The sequence below is a fragment of the Phaseolus vulgaris genome, chromosome 9 (genome assembly GCF_000499845.2).
Source record: "Phaseolus vulgaris cultivar G19833 chromosome 9, P. vulgaris v2.0, whole genome shotgun sequence".
NCBI lineage: Eukaryota > Viridiplantae > Streptophyta > Magnoliopsida > Fabales > Fabaceae > Phaseolus > Phaseolus vulgaris.
Window position 1 is genome coordinate 5126852 of NC_023751.2, and position 18836 is coordinate 5145687.

An 18836-nucleotide genomic window follows, 5' to 3' on the forward strand; every position below is an offset into this window, starting at 1 on the left:
CTCCTTAGCCTATAAAAGGAGATGCCTAGCTCTTGTATTTTCAAGATTAATGAGAGTAAAGTTGTGCTGTCAACATTGTGCCATACTTTGCTTCTACCTAGTTTCTAGGATCTAATCTTCATCTTCCTCACCTACCATAGGGCTGGCCGAACCTCCCTACTTCCATACACATCATGCACCTTCAAGATCACCATAGCTCCTAGGAGGATCTTGCACATTTACATCCATGGCTTCCGCACCATTTTTCACATGATTCCTAGAAGAGCTCCATGAATTTGCCATCATTTGGTATCATGAGCATAGGTTCTTCAAAGATGAGTAGTTCTTGGTTATTTTCATTTTGAGTTCTTCTTTATTTCATGTTGTTCATCTTGTTTCCATAATTGTCTTGCTGTTTCTTTTTTAATTTTGCTTTGATTTGGTGTGCTTTTTGGAAGATCCAACCGGTGCACTTTGCTTAATTGATCTTGAGCAATCCTTGTGCAATTTGTGATAGGATTCCATACACCTTGAGTTGCTGTTTTTTATTTTAGGTATTTGAGTCTTTATTGCACTTTTATTTTGGTTCATTTTATGCTCTTTGAGTCTTTTAATTTCTGAATCCATATATGTTTTGTCAAGTCATGTTCATCCACAATGTCATCAAATCATAGTAGTCCTTTGTTTGGCTTGATTGTTTCTTGATTTTGGGTATTTTTGCTTGATTTGAAACTGCTGTGATATTGATCTTTTGGTGCCTTTTATTTTTAGTTTGAGTTCATATTTGTGTTTAGATCTACACAAATTCCTTTACATTAATTCCATTGTGTTTATCTTTTGGTCTCTTGCTGTTTTTTTTCCAGTTTTCCAGAATCCCCTGTTTTACATACTCTGTGCTGGCTGTTTTGTTTCAGAAAATTATTTTCCCTCATAGGAAATTTTTGATTCTCTGGATTATGCAAGATTGAGGTGTTACAGAAAAGACAAAAAAAGAATCAGCTCAAAAGAGTCAATAGAAAAAAAATGATAAATATTTTAAAAACAGTGTGCAATCTGGGCGGTTGGCGTAACTGAACACTGAATTTGAAAAATTTATTAAAAAAAAATTGTTCATGCGTTTGGAGTGATTCCAACGCCAGATTTTAGTTAAGATCTTGAATATTTTGCATATAAAATTTCAGAATCAAATCTTAAAGGGGCAGCTCAGCATAAATTGGGGAAAATCACGTTCTCTGGCCCACAACAATTTTCCAGTGGTGCTGATTTTTTATTTTGAAATCTATTCTAGTGCTATTCTTAGGATTCATTGTGTGCCTACCTTTATTTGAGTACCTTTATTTGCTTGTCTAATATTTCTTGGAACTCTTTCTAGTTGTCACAATCTAACTCCATTTGTGTGGTACTGTTTTTTCCAATTAACTTGTTTCTTGCTTTCATTCTTTGACCTCTAAATTTGGTGTTGGAATTGATTCTCAATTGGTGCTTATTTGAGTGGAAATTTGACTTGAGTAAGGTCTAGTCTTCTTGATATGTGCTGGAATTGGAGAATTAAGTCCTTAATTTTAAGGAGAACAAAAGCAAAGGCAGAAACAAATACTTCTTAAAACACCACAAACACTTGGAGGGCCCAACAAGAAAGACAACCAAGGAAGTGCCAATAGCAAAAAAAAAAAGATCAACAAAGGGAGTTTTCTTAATTTTCTTTGCAACTTAACTTGTGTTAATTACTTCTTTAATTACGTGATTAGACGGTGAGTGTGTCTTCAAGGACTCCAAGAAGCCTCACCTAGGGCCGACTAGTCTAGAGTTTACTAATTAGCAATTGTTAATTGTTTTTAATTACATTTCCTTGCTTAATTAGCTACGCTTTTCATGTGTGTTGCCTTGTCTAAGCTTTGTTAATTCGTCTTGCTTGGTTAATTAGTTAGCTTGCATTGTTTTCTTGCATTAAAATCTGATTTCTCAACTTAATTATGTTCTAAGTGGTTTACTAAGAGAAAACTTTGTATGAAGACATTGAGGGATAGTTTTTGGCTAAGGCAAAGGCTTGGTATTTAAGTAGTCCACTGTGACTCACCTCCCTTACCTAGAAGACTACCTTCTTTGACTTCCCTAAATTTTCTCAAAGTAAAATACTTCTACACACAAAGCTCTAGTCATGTCTTCTTCTTCTCATTTGGCAAAGTCTATTAAAAGTGAAGTAAAATCTTTGAAAACTCTTTTGAAAGAAGTTTCACAAGCTGTGCAATTGATTTCATCTAAACAATTGGAGAATGAGGCCAAAACTAATAAATTTACTAAAGCAAAGGATGAGAAGTCTCAATTTTCAAAAAAATTACATTCTCATGCATCTAGCTCTAAACATCATGATTATCTTGGGGAAGAAAGTCTTAGGACAAATGAATATCATCAACCATCCCCTAGGAGAGCTAGAAAAGAGAGACAAGAAAACCTAAAGGAGGTTAAGGTAGAGCTACCTCATTTCTATGGAAAAGAAGATGTAGAAACATATCTATATTGGGAGATGAGGATAGAGCAATTGTTTGCTTACAACCATGTGAGTGAAGAAAAGAAAGTACCCTTAGCTACCTTAAGTTTTCAATGTGATGCTATGTATTGGTGGAATGCCCTAAAAAGAGAGAGACATCTCCACAAGGACCCTCCCATTACATCTTGGAATGACCTTAGGGGAGCCTTGAGATGTCGCCATATTCCTTCACATTACAATAGGAAGTTAATGGACAAGCTCCAAAGACTTCATCAAAAAGATACGAGTGTAGAAGAATATTGGCAAAAGATGATATCATATATTAAGAGGGCAAGGATTAACGAGGACAACCATACCACCATAGCTAGGTTTCTAAGTGGTCTCAAACTTGAGATAAGAAACAAAGTTGAACTTTTACCTTATAGAGATTTAAATGACTTGATTCAACTTAGCATTAAAGTTGAAAAACAAATTTTGAGAAAACAATCAAGTCAAAGACAAAGTTCATACTATGTATCTTATGACAAGGATGAGTTCCATAGAGGGGAAGAACATATACAAGAACCATCTCTAGAACTTTCCCAAAACCTAACCAAGCATATCTCTCACACTCAAGCTAGAGAAATTCCATCTTTAGAATACCTTGGCAATGATCAATTAGCATCTCAATGTTCCAATGAAAGATCTATGATCTTAAGGGACAAAGATGAGAATAGTAGCCAAGAAAAAGAAGCTAGTGAGAGTGATGAAAATGTAAAAATAGAAAAGCAAGAGAACATTAAACAAAAGGCGTGGGAGAAGAGTGTTTCTTCCCACAAGGTCATTCAACAAGGCAAGCACATTGAAAATACCCTTGAAAACATGCTTCTTGTTGAACAACCTAGCCTTACCTCTTGTAAAGGAACACTTGCAAGCATAAGCAAAAAAGAAGAGTTTTTAAAAGAAGCTTGCATAGATAAAGATTATTTCTCATATGTGTTAGGATATCACCAAATGAATGTCAAGTTATCTATAAGCATCTACCAAAACAATTTTTTATGTGAAGTAGTGCCTAAAGAAACTTGTCATGTCTTATTGAGACAACCATTGCAAAATGTACAAATTTTCATAAACAATGGTTGTAACAACGAGACTATCTTTACACATAAGAGAAAAAGTCTTCATGAAGGAGAACTCATGGGCCAAATTAGAGTTGATAAAACTCTAGAGCTTTTAAAAGGAAAACTTTTGTCCCCAATGAGAAAAGAAGTTCAAAGACATTACTTTAGGTACAATTCTTGTTTTCAAACTACACCTAAGGCAACGTCTCAAGAACTCTATACTCCTTCACCTTTTGTAAATGATCCTTGGGAAGACACAAATTTCATTTTAGAGCTTCCTAGGACAACAAAAGGTTTTGATTCAATCTTCATGGATAAACTCTTCTCTAGAGAAGTGCTACATCTTCATAGTTTATCCTCAAGCATAGTGTTGGATAGAGCTCCAAATTTCGCAAACCATGATTTGAGGATTTTCTTTGGAAAACTTGCAACTAAGTTGTACACTTTAAATTCTTATCATCCTCAAAGGCATGGTCAAAATACATTTGAAAATCTAGCTCTTTCTACTATGCCTAGAGTAATCATAAAAGACAAACACAACTCTAGAGATGAGCATGCACACCATAAAGTAGTTCACAAAACTACTTATATTTCTATCTTTGTGGTTGTATGTGGGCTAAATCATCTTCCTTCTTTTGAGATGTTACCATCTCCTATAGGATTTGTGCCTAAGGAGAAAGTAACCACAATTGAAAATTTTAAAATACATAAGATGATTAGAGAACACATACAACAATCAAAACAGAAATATTGTAAAAAGTTGTCAAACACAAAAGAAAAACAAAAGTGGCAACTTAGTGAAATTAATTTTCAAACTGAAACCTCTGCTTTATTTGATGATTTCAGTAGGTACACGTTTGACCCGGGAGGGCAATCCTAGTTCTCAAGGCAAGAGGCTGTTATCCGAGATCAAGTCAGAAGATCTGAGGATAGATCTTCAAGAAGGAGGAGATGATGGACACCATCCAGCCACAACCATCCCCCTAGGAAGCAAAAGCATTGGATTTGAGGACAAATCCTTTTCAAGAGGGAGGGGATGATGGAAGAGGGCCAAACACAACCTTCCATGAAAGACAAGAGCCAAGTCAAGAGCGTCTAGACCCCAAGCCAAGAGCGTCTAGATCCAAGCCAAGCATCTAAGACCAAGCTAGGAGCGTCTAAAGATCAAGCTAGGAGCCTCTAAGACCAAGCTAGGAGCGTCTAAGACCAAGCTAGGAGCATCTAAGATCAAGCTAGGAGCGTCTAAGACCAAGCCAAGAGCGTCTAGAACAAGAAGACTTGGATCAAGCTATGAATGGGAAAAAGGCCTAATAGCACATATTCCGTGAAGGCCCATCAAGTGTAGTTTAGCTTTAAATGAGGTGTAAATAGCATAACCATGTGGACAATTGTTTATTTTTCTGCACATTAGAATTAAGGAAGCATTAACCTTGATTAGCTAAAGGTTTCTAGAAGCCTTTACTAATAAAGGACCATGTGCACCCATGTGCTTCACATTTACATTACATTTAGCTAGCATTTCATTTGCACTTAGCTTAAGAATTACGGCCACCTTAGCCTATAAAAGGAGATGCCTAGCTCTTGTATTTTCAAGATTAATGAGAGTAAAGTTGTGCTGCCAACATTGTGCCATACTTTGCTTCTACCTAGTTTCTAGGATCTAATCTTCATCTTCCTCACCTACCATAGGGCTGGCCGAACCTCCCTACTTCCATACACATCATGCACCTTCAAGATCACCATAACTCCTAGGAGGATCTTGCACATTTACATCCATGGCTTCCGCACCATTTTTCACATGATTCCTAGAAGAGCTCAATGAGTTTTCCATCACATATGTTGTTTTGTTATCTAAATTTCTACTCTATTTTGAAGTGAACCTTGAAGATGAAACATCTGAGTTGGTCAAGGGAACTCAAGAGTTGAACAATGGATCACTCAGCAAAATGGGTTTTACCAAAGTAGGTGGCAAATGGATTAGCAAAGATGGTGACCTTGGTGCCTCATCTAGTGTTGTTGCTGATCTTGAACAAGATGAACCTGCTGATATGGATGTTCAACATGAAGATCCACCTGAAGATTATCAAGATGCTGGACCTAGTGCTGGCGCTGGAAATCAAGAAGAAAGGATGCAAACCATGTCTCCTTTTGAGAGACTCATGGTAAATAGGCTTGATAGTTTTGCGGAGAATCAAAGAAACCTCCATGATCTTTGTGTCAGCAATTTCCAGAGGATTGACAACAGGTTTGACAGCATGGATGTACGCTTCATGACTGTAGATGAACAAATCGAAGTTGTCCAGAACCAAATCTTTGATCTTCAGTTTGCTGATGATGATGAATGAGGAAAAACAACCGGTTGATGTATCGAAACAACCGATTGTTTTTTGTGGTTATATCTATTTTTCAATTTTCTTTCTTTCTGTTGTTGCTGCTTTAATTCTGATGTAATCAAAACAATTATCTTGTTTTATCTCTTCTTTTTGTCTATTTGTGAAGACAAATAGGGGGAGATTTATATGCTGTGTTTGATTTCAGTTTTTATGTTTTTTTGCAAAACACTTTGCTATATTTTGAATGTTGTTTATCCTGATATTATGCTCTGAATTTATGTATTTGTTTCTGTGCTAACCAAATATCAGAAGTTCTATGCTTTGCTTAAAATTGTATCTTGCAGGAACTGCTTCAGATTCAATCAGGTACAACACAAGCATCAGGGATTTGTCTTCATCAAATAGGGGGAGATTGTTGAACCAAGTGGTGTTCAAGCTTTGAAGAATCCAAACCCTTTGAAGGATGTTGAAGCTTGGTTGTGCTTGTTGTTGCTGTGTTGTCCTAGATAAGTTCTGGGGTAGTTTGAGTATTGTAATCCACCTCTAGATTGAATCCAAAGCATAGACATTCTCAATCTTTTTGAAAGAAAAATGTTTTTCAAACTAAGTTAAAAACAACCAATTATTTTGTTAAAACAACCGATTGTTTATACTTAGATGTTTTTAGAAAATATTGAAAACTGTTTTTCAAATGGTTGAGCTGTTAAAACCAAAACAACCGATTGATTCGAGGAAACAACCGATTGTTTGTTTTGGTACCATAACAGAAAAACTGTTTTATCTTTGACTAAGCTTTAAATGATTTACCTGCTTATGCTCCAGTCTTTAAATGCTTTAACCAATCCTTAAATGCAATTAAGAGTTTGTTAAGATTTGATCACAAACTATTACTTTGAATAAATTCAGAAAAACAGCTTTGAGTAACAAGATTTTGAATACAGTTTTTTAGTTTTTCAAAGAGCTGAGATTGCTTAGAGTTTGTGATTGATCAAAGTGTGTGGAATAGGATTTTGGCCTGTATTGATTTCAGATAATCTTTTGTAACAAGTGAAATCCTTGTACATTGTTAAACAACTTTTGTTTGGTGTAATACTAGTACTGCTAGTAGTACTAGTACTGCTAGTAGTACTAGTACTGCTAGTAGTACTAGTACTGCTAGTAATCCTAGTACTGCTAGTAATACTAGTACTGCTAGTAATCCTAGTACTGCTAGTAATACTAGTACTTCTAGTATTGCTAGTAATACTAGAACTGCTAGTAATACTAGTACTTCTAGTAATACTAGTACTGCTAGTAATACTAGTACTCTTAGTACTACTAGTAATACTAGTACTCCTACTGATGGCATTTTCATGAAGTTCTTCTTGAATCAATGTAGAGTATGGGGCGGAAGCAATGAATGAGAGTGAGCAAGATCCTCCTAAGAGTGGTGTTGATCTTGTAGGTGCATGATAAGTATGGGTATTGAGTGGTTCGGCCAGCTCAAGGGAAAAGATGAAGGAATTGAAGTTTAGAGCCTAGGATTCTAGGGAGAAGCAAAGTTGAGCACAAATGGGCAGCATAACTTTACTCACAATAAACTTGAAAATACAAGGTGTAGGCTCCTCCTTTTATAGGCTAAGGAGGACCATAATGCAACCCTAATGCTAGCCAAATGAAATGTAAATGTGAAGCACATGGGTGCACATGGCACATGGGTGCACAAATGAACACATGGGGAGGGGTGTGTCTAGTTTTTATGTTCACCCCCTCCATGGGCTTTCTAGACCGGTCTTGGTAAATTTAGAGGTTTTTTTAGAAACTCTAAGTTTACCGAGGTTGGTGTTTTAGGTGCCAAAATTAATTCTAAGAAAATTACAAATAAAGTTCCTATGCTAATTTTAACAAGAAATTAAAGTCTACTCTACACTAGAGTTTATGGCATTTGAACATGCTGTATTGATTTCAGATAATCTTTTGTAACAAGTGAAATCCTTGTACATTGTTAAACAACTTTTGTTTGGTGTAATACTAGTACTGCTAGTAGTACTAGTACTGCTAGTAGTACTAGTACTGCTAGTAGTCCTAGTACTGCTAGTAATACTAGTACTTCTAGTATTGCTAGTAATACTAGAACTGCTAGTAATACTAGTACTTCTAGTAATACTAGTACTGCTAGTAATACTAGTACTCTTAGTACTACTAGTAATACTAGTACTCCTACTGATGGCATTTTCATGAAGTTCTTCTTGAATCAATGTAGAGTATGGGGCGGAAGCAATGAATGAGAGTGAGCAAGATCCTCCTAAGAGTGGTGTTGATCTTGTAGGTGCATGATAAGTATGGGTATTGAGTGGTTCGGCCAGCTCAAGGGAAAAGATGAAGGAATTGAAGTTTAGAGCCTAGGATTCTAGGGAGAAGCAAAGTTGAGCACAAATGGGCAGCATAACTTTACTCACAATAAACTTGAAAATACAAGGTGTAGGCTCCTTCTTTTATAGGCTAAGGAGGACCATAATGCAACCCTAATGCTAGCCAAATGAAATGTAAATGTGAAGCACATGGGTGCACATGGCACATGGGTGCACAAATGAGCACATGGGGAGGGGTGTGTCTAGTTTTTATGTTCACCCCCTCCATGGGCTTTCTAGACCGGCCTTGGTAAATTTAGAGGTTTTTTTAGAAACTCTAAGTTTACCGAGGTTGGTGTTTTAGGTGCCAAAATTAATTCTAAGAAAATTACAAATAAAGTTCCTATGCTAATTTTAACAAGAAATTAAAGTCTACTCTACACTAGAGTTTATGGCATTTGAACATGTAAAAGAACGTCTTCTTGGATCCTCTTGGCCATAACTCTATGGTTGGCCCAAATCTACCCTTTGGTGGGCTTGCATGTGGGCTTGTGCTTGGGCCTCTTCCATCACCTACTATTGCTAATAATACTTGTACTGCTAGTAATACTAGTACTGCTAGTAATACTAGTACTGCTAGTAGTACTAGTACTGTTAGTAGTACTAGTACTGCTTGTAATACTACTAATGCTAGTAATATTAGTACTGCTAGTAATAGTAGTATTACTAGTAATAGTAGTATTACTAGTAATACTAGTACTGCTAGTAATATGAGTACTGGTAGTAATACTAGTATTGCTAGTAATACTAGTACTGCAAGTAATACTAGTACTGCTAGTAATACTAGTACTGTTAGTACTGCTAGAAATACTAGTACTTCTAATACTGCTAGTAATACTAGTACAACTAGTAATACTAGTACTGCTAGTAATACTAGTACTGCTAGTAGTACTAGTACTGCTAGTAATACGAGTACTGCTAGTACTGCTAGTAATACTAGTACTGCTAGTACTGTTAGTAATACTAGTACTGCTAGTATACCAGTATTGCTAGTAATACTAGTACTGCTAGTAATACTAGTAATGTTAGTACTGCTTGTAATACTAGTACTGCTAATAATACTAGTACTGCTAGTAATACTATTACTGGTAGTAATACGAGTACTACTAGTAATACTGGTACTGCTAGTAATACTGGTACTGCTAGTAAGACTAGTACAGCTAGTAATACTAGAACTAGTAGTACTAGTATTACTAGCAGTACTAGTATTACTAGCAGTACTAGCAGTACTAGTATTACTAGCAGTACCAGTATTACTAGCAGTTCTAGTCTTACTAGCAATACTAGAAGTAGTACTAAGACTAGTACTGCTAGTAATACTAGTACTCCGAGTAATACTAGTACTGCTATTAATACTAGTACTGCTAGTAATACTAGTACTGTTAGTAATACTAGTACTGCTAGTAATACTAATACTTATAGTACTACTAGTAATACTAGTACTGCTAGTAATACTAGTACTGGTAGTTATACCAGTACTGCATGTAATATTAGTACTGCTAGTAATATTAGTAGTACTAGTACTACTAGTAATACTAGTACTGCTAGTATTGCTAGTAATACTAGTACTGCTTGTAGTGCTAGTACTGCTTGTAGTGCTAATAGTGCTAGTAGTGCTAGTAGTGCTAGTACTGCTAGTAGTTCTAGTACTGCTAGTACTGTTAGGACTGCTAGTACTGCTATTAATACTAGTACTGCTAGTGATCCTGCCGGTTGACCTAGCGTAAGAGTGTTGCCTCGTCTCGAACTTCCTTACCATCTTGACTCCACGTCGCCTTCAAGTCCACACCACAGAAAAACTCTCTGAGAACCTGAAAGCACAAGGTGGCGCCTCTGCGGCCGGTGGTGCTCCGACGCTCAAGTCAGTAACAAGAACACCTAAAACTGAGAGAAAATATGCTATGTAGAACCGTACTAAAGGCACAAACCCTAGCAATGAGCCGTAATGAAAACGTACCTCTGCCAATTCTGTTAAGTTTACCTTTATAGCTAGGTTTCTTCTCTCTCCAGGCCGTTATGCTTTTGGACGCGTGGCTCGCATCCAGCCCTGCACGTGTCGCTATCTGGGCTGGGATAGCAGGTAGCACCTAGCTCTACACGTGTCATCATCTGAGCTAGGATAGCTTGAGCCTCATTTCTCTATTGCATCCAACACTACGCGTGTCATCATCTGGGCTGGAATAACAGGTAGCATCCAACCCTACACGTGTCGTCATCTAGGTTGAGGAAACTTGAGCGTCATTTCTGTGTAGTAACCAGTCGCGCGGCTAAGTCCTCTACTCAAGGAGAAAGCTAGCACGCAATATGCTCTAGAACAGCACCTGACAAGGCGAGTATCGGGTGCAACAAAGTGCACCATCTCTGTGATATCGCTTGTCGCTAATGGCACCCTCCTTATCGCTGTGCCATGCATGTTCTGGCTGAGGAAACCATGCCACCAACGAATGTCCACTCTAGGAATCCTGTCGCTGATGGGCAAGCTGTTCCCTTCAACCCACACGCCCCTCACGCCCTATGTTGGCGCAACAATCATCTTACTGAAATTATACGCTTGAACTTACTCTTCTGAGCCTCCAGCAGCTTCAACTGAGTTTACTGGGAGATCGGGCAATGTGCTCCTCGCGGCGGTGTCAGACCACCTGATCTCCAATTGTCTAACACGTCGATGACACATAAACCCGGCGACAACCGACCATGTTCACTACAGAATGCCAGTTCCATGAATCGGCGACTATGCTCACTTCTGAACCATTTATCTTTCTCTTGTCCACGTGTTCCGCTGAGCACGCCCCACATAGTCACGTGCTAGACACGTCATCACACCCGATGACCTGGTCGGTACACAAGCCCCCCAGTCTCGAGTTGCGACTTGTTCAGCGAGAAGACTAAAGAGGTTTAAATCCGGCGGCGTACGTGGCTTTGCGCGTTGGCGCTCGTACTGTTCACTGACTTGACACTTCAACAACTCCTTCGATCATTCGACACGTGGATTCATCAACGACCATCATTCATTGCCGTTTGCTCTTCTCGTAATGTTCGAAACTCTTCGAAACACTTAAACACTTCGCGCCATTTCACTGTTTCATTATCTTCTACCTCTCTTCAGACTCTCGAAACGCTCCAGCGAACGCTTCGATTCCCCCAACCACCATCTTTCTGAATACTCTTCTGATCATCCAAAGGTAACTTTTTTATCACTTTTACTGATATTTGCTGCATTTTAATCGGTTTGCATCATCCATTAACTGTCTGGAGCATACGTTGTGGGATGTTTTCTCTACTTTGTTTTCTCTTTTCTGCGTTTAGGGTTTCTGAACCTTTTCTCTGCGAGCCCCCCTTGTTCTTCCATCTCCCTCTCTTCTGTCGAGTCTCTCTGTTTACGAACTCTCATATCTTCCCTTTTCGTCTTCTTGCAGCTTCCTCGATGGCTCGTTCAAAAATCACCCCAAACCCTCCTCCATCTCCTCGCAACCCTCCGACGAAAACCCGTAGGGCAAACCCTTCCTCTTCCCGCGACCCCCCAAGGGATCCTAACGTCCCTTGCGACCGAGTCGCGAGACCCGCGTCCTCTCGACCTAGCCAACCACAACCAAACCCACCACAAACCAGCGCGATGGTGAGACCCCTTCCAGACTACAAACGACTATACACGTGGGCTTCCGCAACCCTGCTGGGTGAGACTTCATCCATCAAAACTGATCGCGATATACTTCGTCTCAAGAAAGGTAATCCGGATCACCTCTCTTTCAGCAAAGAGCATGATGACAAAGTATTTGTGCGCCCTTGTCCTCCCGGTGAGCTCATCTGCACCGATAATTAGGGGAGCGACGACGCCCCTTTCTGCTTTGTCTACACCACCATGTTCAAGAAGGCCAAGCTTCGGTTTCCCTTCACACGCTTTGAGAGGGAGCTCCTGACCGAGCTCGACATAGCCCCCGCCCAGCTTCATCCCAACAGCTGGGCGTTCGTCGGGGCTTACCAAATTATCTGCGCGCACTTGGGACATCCGGCCTCGGTGGATATGTTCCTCTACTTGTTCGAGGCGAAGAACCCAGGCGATCGTCTATGGGTTAGCCTCAATGGGATCGCTGGGAGGTCCATTCTCTCCATCTTCCAGCAATCCTATAAGGACTGGAAAGGGAAGTTCGTGCGTGTTTGCTGTAGCGACCAAGACCCTTCCCTTCTCGACGGGTTCCCCTTGTATTGGGTGAACAAAGGGAAGAAGGAGTCGAGCTTCAGAAAGGCCAGGGTGCCAGAAAAAATGGGAGAGCTCGACAAGGACCTGTGCGGTTTCTGGAAAAGAGCCACCTCCTCCAACGTGATTCTGCCCACTGCCTCCATCATCGCCTACGAGTTTCTCGAAGGCCAGCTAGACGTTCACATAGGTTTGTCCTTAAGCCCTTGAGTTCCCTTAGCTTCCACTTGCATCGCCCTGTCTTTACCTCGACGTTGTCGTTCTGACTTGTGTGTGGTTTTAACTTTATCCATGCATTGTCTTATCTTTCTGTGCATTGTTAACTACTGAATTCTTGTGCTGGTTGGTAACTGTGGGTCACTAATGCAGATATGATGCTGGGGAAGGATAGGATGGCTGAGCTACGTGCCATAGCCAAGTCCCACAAACTTGCGGCGGGCTCCCAAACGGTCCCAAACTCTGTCGCGGAGATCGCCGCTGCCCAAGGCCAATCTCCGCCGGTGGGTCCATCCCAGCTGCTGCTCTTCCAGCCCCCCAGCGCAAGAAACTACCCCTCAAGAAGGCCAAGAGGAAAGCCCTAGGGTAGTGTCAGACGAAGAGGCGGACGAAAGCACCGAGGACGGGCTAGTCTGCAAGAGGAAGAGGGGGGCTGCGATCGAGCCCCCAGCAATTGAGAGCGCCGCCCCAAACTATATCAAGAACCACCCCAGTGCCTCCACACCATTCGAGTCCGCTGGGGATGTTCTCGCCTCGAACGCCTCTGTTGCTGAAGCCGTTCCTGAGCAACTTGCTGATACGCAAGCCTCTTCCCAAGTCGCCGAAGAACTTCCTGCCTCACCACCACGCCTCGAAGCTCCCCCCGCCATCCAACCTTGTGAGGGTGGTGGTGAGCACCAACCTCCGCCTCCTCCAGCAACCTCAAACCTCCCAACCCCTCTTCAGGAAGCCTTGAAGTCCTTCACCAAGCGCCTAAGTGCCATGGTTGACGATTGTCTTCCCCAAATCGTCGGCGAAGGGCTAAAGGACTCCTTGGAGAAGTTCGAACTTGATAACTGGGTCCATCAGAAGGTGGCGAGCACCGCGAAGGCCGAAGCCGAGAAGACCAAGTGCGACATGCTGATGCAAGGCCTCGAGTTTTCGCGGGTCGAAAACGCTCTCAAGGACGAGCTTCAAAGCATGCGCAAGGACAACAAAGAACTGCGCAAGAAGCTTCACGACAAACTCCAAGACGCCGTCGAGCTGGAGAATAGGATCGTCCCTCTGAGGGAGAAAATTGCCGCACTGGAGGAGGCAAAGACAACCGACGCCGAAAAGATGGCCAAGCTGAAGAAAAGGTCGACTGAGAGGGAGACCCTTCTGGGGAAGGTCGAACAGGATCAGGACAAGGCCTCCAAAGACCCGAGCGAAACTGCTACCGAGCTTGCCCGAGTTCGCGAAGAAAGCAGCGGGTTCAAGAAGAAGATCGACGGGCTCGAGCTTGAAATTACCCAGGTTCGTGAAGAGAATAGTGGGTTCAACGCGAATATCGAGGAGCTTCAGCTTGAAGCTGCCCAAGTTCTTACTTCCGGCTTTGGAGCAGTTTGCTTGCAAATTTCCCGACCTTGACCTCTCAGAGTTTTCGGTGTACAATGAAGTAGTGGACGGCAAGATCATACCCCCAATTGACTTATCGCCTTGAAACTTCTTGTATCTAATTTTGGCTTGTATGTAACAACTTTTATTCTGCTAAAACTGCTCGATATTCTCGTGCATGTGTGTATATATATATAGTCTTCTACTTTATCTGTCGTGCAATCGACTGGTTTAACTGGAAGGGTTTTTCCCAACTCAATGTACTTTGTACCAACCGGTACTTAACTCTCTGCAAACCACCTTAGCTTAAACAAACGGTTAATTCGAAACAATAACGTTTAACGAAATCACTTACTCGGCAAAAACGGCTTAGGTCGATCTTAGTATCTGAAACCTCTCTCGCCCGATCTACCAAGGGCCAGAGGCGTTTCTACATCGTCGCCCAGAACTTCGCCGATGCAGCCCTCGCCATGTGATTCTCTTTCTATTTCGATCTCAAACCATGGGCTTCTGGCGACGTCATCTTCCTTTTAACTGGGAGCGTCCCCTGCGGGACCACCTCCGGATTTCATCTTTGCTCATCTGGGGGGAGAGCTGTCTTTCGGACCTCTCTCTACCTTCCCCGAGTCTTTACCCTGACATAACTTACATCATTGTTCCCCCATCTGGGGGTAGAGCCGCCTTTCGGATCCCTCTCTACCTCCCTGGGTTTTAGAACAACGATTTAGGTGGTGAGGTGCCCTCTGTAAACCTTCCCCAACAACCCTTCACCTCCGATTTAACTGGTCTTACTAGGTCAATATTGGTGTCTCTCTCAAGGGGAAAAAAGTCCTTCTCCAACCCTCCTTTCCCACACTTGAGATCGTTAACACCCCTGACTTTTCAGTTTCATCTTGCCTGGACTCACTCGAGGGTGAGAAGGACTTTTCCTGATGCCTCAACTTGCCCAGGGGTTACATCTCCTCCTCCCCCGGATGCACTGTGGGCTTTCAACTTGCCTCAATTCGCTCACGCAAAGAGGTCTTGTGATCTGTACTTGCCTGTGCTCGCTCAGGGCGAGGAGGACTTTAAATCTCTTTCTCGCCTACGCTCGCTCAAGGCGAGCAGGTCTTTTAAATCTCTTTCTCGCCTACGCTCGCTCAAGGCGAGCAGGTCTTTTAAATCTCTTTCTCGCCTACGCTCGCTCAAGGCAAGGAGGTCTTTTAAATCTCTTTCTCGCCTACGCTCGCTCAAGGCGAGGAGGTCTTTTAAATCTCTTTCTCGTCGAGAGGAAATTTGATACTTGTGCCTCCGATCGCCGGGAGGCGGTGAGTACTTAAAAACTTTATTCTTGTGCCTCCGATCGCCATATGGCGATGAGGACTTAAACCTAAACTTGTGCCTCCGATCGCCGGGTGGCGATGAGGGTTTTAAACTTCATGTTTCGAAAATTTTGTACTGGATGCATGCGGTTTGGATTTACCATTTTTTCTTTAAAACTACACAAAGGCGATGGAGTCTCTCCCCACAAACTTGGCAAACAGACAGCATGCAAACTTAATAGCTGGGAAACTTTGATAAACTTCGAAACCTTCTTTACTGGGTGGCCTCATTAAAACCCTCCTTAGGGAAAAAGAGTGCCCCCTTGAAAAATTGTTTAAACTGATACATCTTAAACTGTTGGAGTTAATTGCTACTTACAATGCCTTAACTGTAGTAAAACTTGAGATGGGTGGCGTTCCAAGTGCGAGGGATCGCCCCTCCCTCCAGCGTCTCCAAGCGGTAGGCGCCGTTCCCGAGTGCTTCGGTTATTCTGAACGGTCCTGTCCACTTGGGTGACAATTTGTTTTCCATCTCGTACTGGCGAGCTTTCCTGGATTTCAACTGGAATCATCGCGTTGCATCGATACACTAAGCTAAACGGGGTTCCGTGGAACACCCGCAAACGAATGGGCAAGTGGAGTTCGCTAACCGGGTTCTGCTGAGAGGATTGAAGAGGAGGCTGGAAAAGGCCAAGGGGTCTTGGGCTGAGGAAGTTCCCCGCATAGTGTGGGCATATCATACCACTGAGCAATTGGGAACCCACGAAACCCCGTTTAGCTTAGTGTATGGATGCGATGCGATGATTCCAGTTGAAATCCAGGAAAGCTCGCCGAGATTCCAGAACTTCGTGGCGGAAGACTCGAACGAAGAAAGGAGAATGAACTTGGATTTGCAGGACGAGGTCAGGGAGGAAGCGCGGGTGAAGGCTGAGGCAGTAAAGAGAAGAGTTGAGCGTAAGTACAACTCCAAGATAAAACCGAGGCAATTCAGAGATGGCGACCTGGTGATGAGGAAGGCCCACCAGTACGAGATGGAAAACAAATTGTCACCCAAGTGGACAGGACCGTTCAGAATAACCGAAGCACTCGGGAATAGCGCCTACCGCTTGGAGACGTTGGAGGGAGGGGCGATTCCTTGCACTTGGAACGCCACCCATCTCAAGTTTTACTACAGTTAAGGCATTGTAAGTAGCAATTAACTCCAACAGTTTAAGATGTATCAGTTTAAACAATTTTTCAAGGGGGCACTCTTTTTCCCTAAGGAGGGTTTTAATGAGGCCACCCAGTAAAGAAGGTTTCGAAGTTTATCAAAGTTTCCCAGCTATTAAGTTTGCATGCTGTCTGTTTGCCAAGTTTGTGGGGAGAGACTCTATCGCCCTTGTGTAGCTTTAAAGAAAAATGGTAAATCCAAACCGCATGCATCCAGTACAAAATTTTCGAAACATGAAGTTTAAAACCTTCATCGCCACCCGGCGATCAGAGGCGCAAGTTTAAGTTTTAAGTCCTCATCGCCATATGGCGATCGGAGGCACATGAATAAAGTTTTTTAAGTCCTCATCGCCATATGGCGATCGGAGGCACATGAATAAAGTTTTTTAAGTCCTCACCGCCTCTCGGCGATCGGAGGCACAAGTATTAAATTTCCTCTCGGCGAGGAAGAGATTTAAAAGACCTCCTCGCCTTGAGCGAGCGTAGGCGAGAAAGAGATTTAAAAGTCCTCCTCGCCTTGAGCGAGCGTAGGCGAGAAAGAGATTTTAAAAGTCCTCCTCGCCTTGAGCTAGCGTAGGAGAGAAAGAGATTTAAAAGACCTCCTCGCCTTGAGCGAGCGTAGGCGAGAAAGAGATTTTAAAGTCCTCCTCGCCCTGAGCGAGCACAAGCAAGTACAGATCACAAGACCTCTTTGCGTGAGCAAATTGAGGCAAGTTGAAAGCCCTCAGTGCATCCGGGGGAGGAGGAGATGTAACCCGTGGGCAAGTTGAGGCATCAGGAAAGGTCCTTCTCACCCTCGAGTGAGTTTAGGCAAGATGAAACTGAAAAGTTAGGGGTGTTAACGATCTCAAGTAAGGGAAAGGAGGGTTGGAGAAAGACTCTTTTCCCCCTTGAGAGAGACACCAATATTGACCTAGTAAGACCAGTTAAATCGGAGGTAAAGGGTGGTTGGGGAAGGTTTACAGAGGGCACCTCACGACCTAAATCGTTGTTCTAAAACCCAAGAAGGTAGAAGACTATATATATATATATATATATATATATATATATACATGTGCACATGAATATCGAACAGTTTGACCAGAATAAAAGTTATTACGTACAAGTCAAAGTTAAATACAAGAAGTTTCAAGGCGATAAGTCAACTGGGGTACGATCTTGCCGTCCACCACTTCGTTGTACACCGAAAGCTCCGAAAGGTCAAGGTCAGGAAATTTACAGGCAAATTGCTCCAAAGCTGCTCCAAAGCCCGGAGTGAGAACTTGGGCAGCCTCAAGCTGAAGGTCGTCGATCTTTGCCTTGAACCCGTTGTTCTCTTCGCGAACCCGGGTGACTTCAAGTTCAAGTTCGTCGGCTTTCTTCTTGAATCCGCTATTCTCCTCGCGGACTCGAGCAAGCTCGGTGACCATTTCGCTCAGCTCTTTGGTTGCCTTATCCCGATCTTGTTCGACCTTACCCATAAGAGTCTCCCTCTCGATTGACCTCTTCTCCAAGTTGGCCATCCTTTGGGCGTCGGTTTTCTTTGCCTCCTCCAGCGTGGCAATTTTCTCCCTCAGAGGGACGATCCTATTCTCCAGCTCGACGGCGTCTTGGAGTTTGTCGTGAAGTTTCTTGCGCAGTTCTTTGTTGTCCTTGCGCACGCTTTGAAGCTCGTCCTTGAGAGCGTTTTCGACCCGCGAAAACTCGAGGCCTTGCATCAGCATGTCGCACTTGGTCTTCTCGGCTTCGGCTTTCGCGGTGCTCGCCACCTCCTGATGGACCCGGTTATCAAATTCGAACTTCTCCAAGGAGTCCCATAGCCCTTCGCCGATGATTTGGGGAAGACAATCGTCAACCATGGCACTTAGGCGCACGGTGAAGGACTTTAAGGCTTCCTGAAGAGGGGCTAGGAGGCTTGAGGTTGCTGGAGGAGGCGGAGGTTGGTGCTCACCACCACCCTCACAAGGTTGGATGGCGGGGGGAGCTTCGAGGCGTGGTCGTGAGGCAGGAAGTTCTTCGGCGACTTGGGAAGAGGCTTGCGTATCAGCAATTTGCTCAGGAACGACTTCAGCAACTGAAGCGTTCGAAGCAAGAACATCCCCAGCGGACTCGAATGGCATGGAGGCGCTGGGGGGGTTCTCGATATAGTTTGGGGCGACACTCTCAATTGCTGGGGGCTCGATCACAGCCCCCCTCTTCCTCTTGCAGACTAGCCCGTCCTCGGTGCTTTCGTCCGCCTCTTCGTCTGACACTACCTTGGGGGCTTTCCTCTTAGCCTTCTTGAGGGGTA

At 42.8% G+C, this 18836-nt stretch overlaps 2 protein-coding genes across 2 annotated transcripts; both read left to right on the forward strand.

Annotated features, from left to right (window-relative positions):
- Positions 1 to 8736: 8736 nt before the first annotated feature.
- Positions 8737 to 10007, forward strand: LOC137822134 (uncharacterized). The gene is made up of 3 exons (XM_068627037.1): positions 8737 to 9184; positions 9437 to 9599; positions 9713 to 10007. The coding sequence occupies exons 1-3, from the start codon at positions 8737 to 8739 to the stop codon at positions 10005 to 10007; spliced, it is 906 nt and encodes a 301-aa protein (XP_068483138.1).
- Positions 10008 to 13463: 3456 nt separating this feature from the next.
- On the forward strand, positions 13464 to 14090 carry LOC137822135 (structural maintenance of chromosomes protein 4-like). Its single transcript, XM_068627038.1, has one exon. It carries the CDS (start codon positions 13464 to 13466, stop codon positions 14088 to 14090), a length of 627 nt encoding a protein of 208 aa, XP_068483139.1.
- Positions 14091 to 18836: the final 4746 nt, after the last annotated feature.

Bases quoted from the DNA above. Each gene is read 5' to 3' on its own strand.
- LOC137822134 (XM_068627037.1), top strand. From the start codon at position 8,737: ATGGTTGGCCCAAATCTACCCTTTGGTGGGCTTGCATGTGGGCTTGTG. The intron at 9,185-9,436 runs GTACTGCTAGTA...TGGTACTGCTAG, and splicing joins TAGTACTGCTAGTAGTACTA to TAAGACTAGTACAGCTAGTA. The intron at 9,600-9,712 runs GCTAGTAATACT...TAATACTTATAG, and splicing joins GTAGTACTAAGACTAGTACT to TACTACTAGTAATACTAGTA.
- LOC137822135 (XM_068627038.1), top strand. From the start codon at position 13,464: ATGGTTGACGATTGTCTTCCCCAAATCGTCGGCGAAGGGCTAAAGGAC.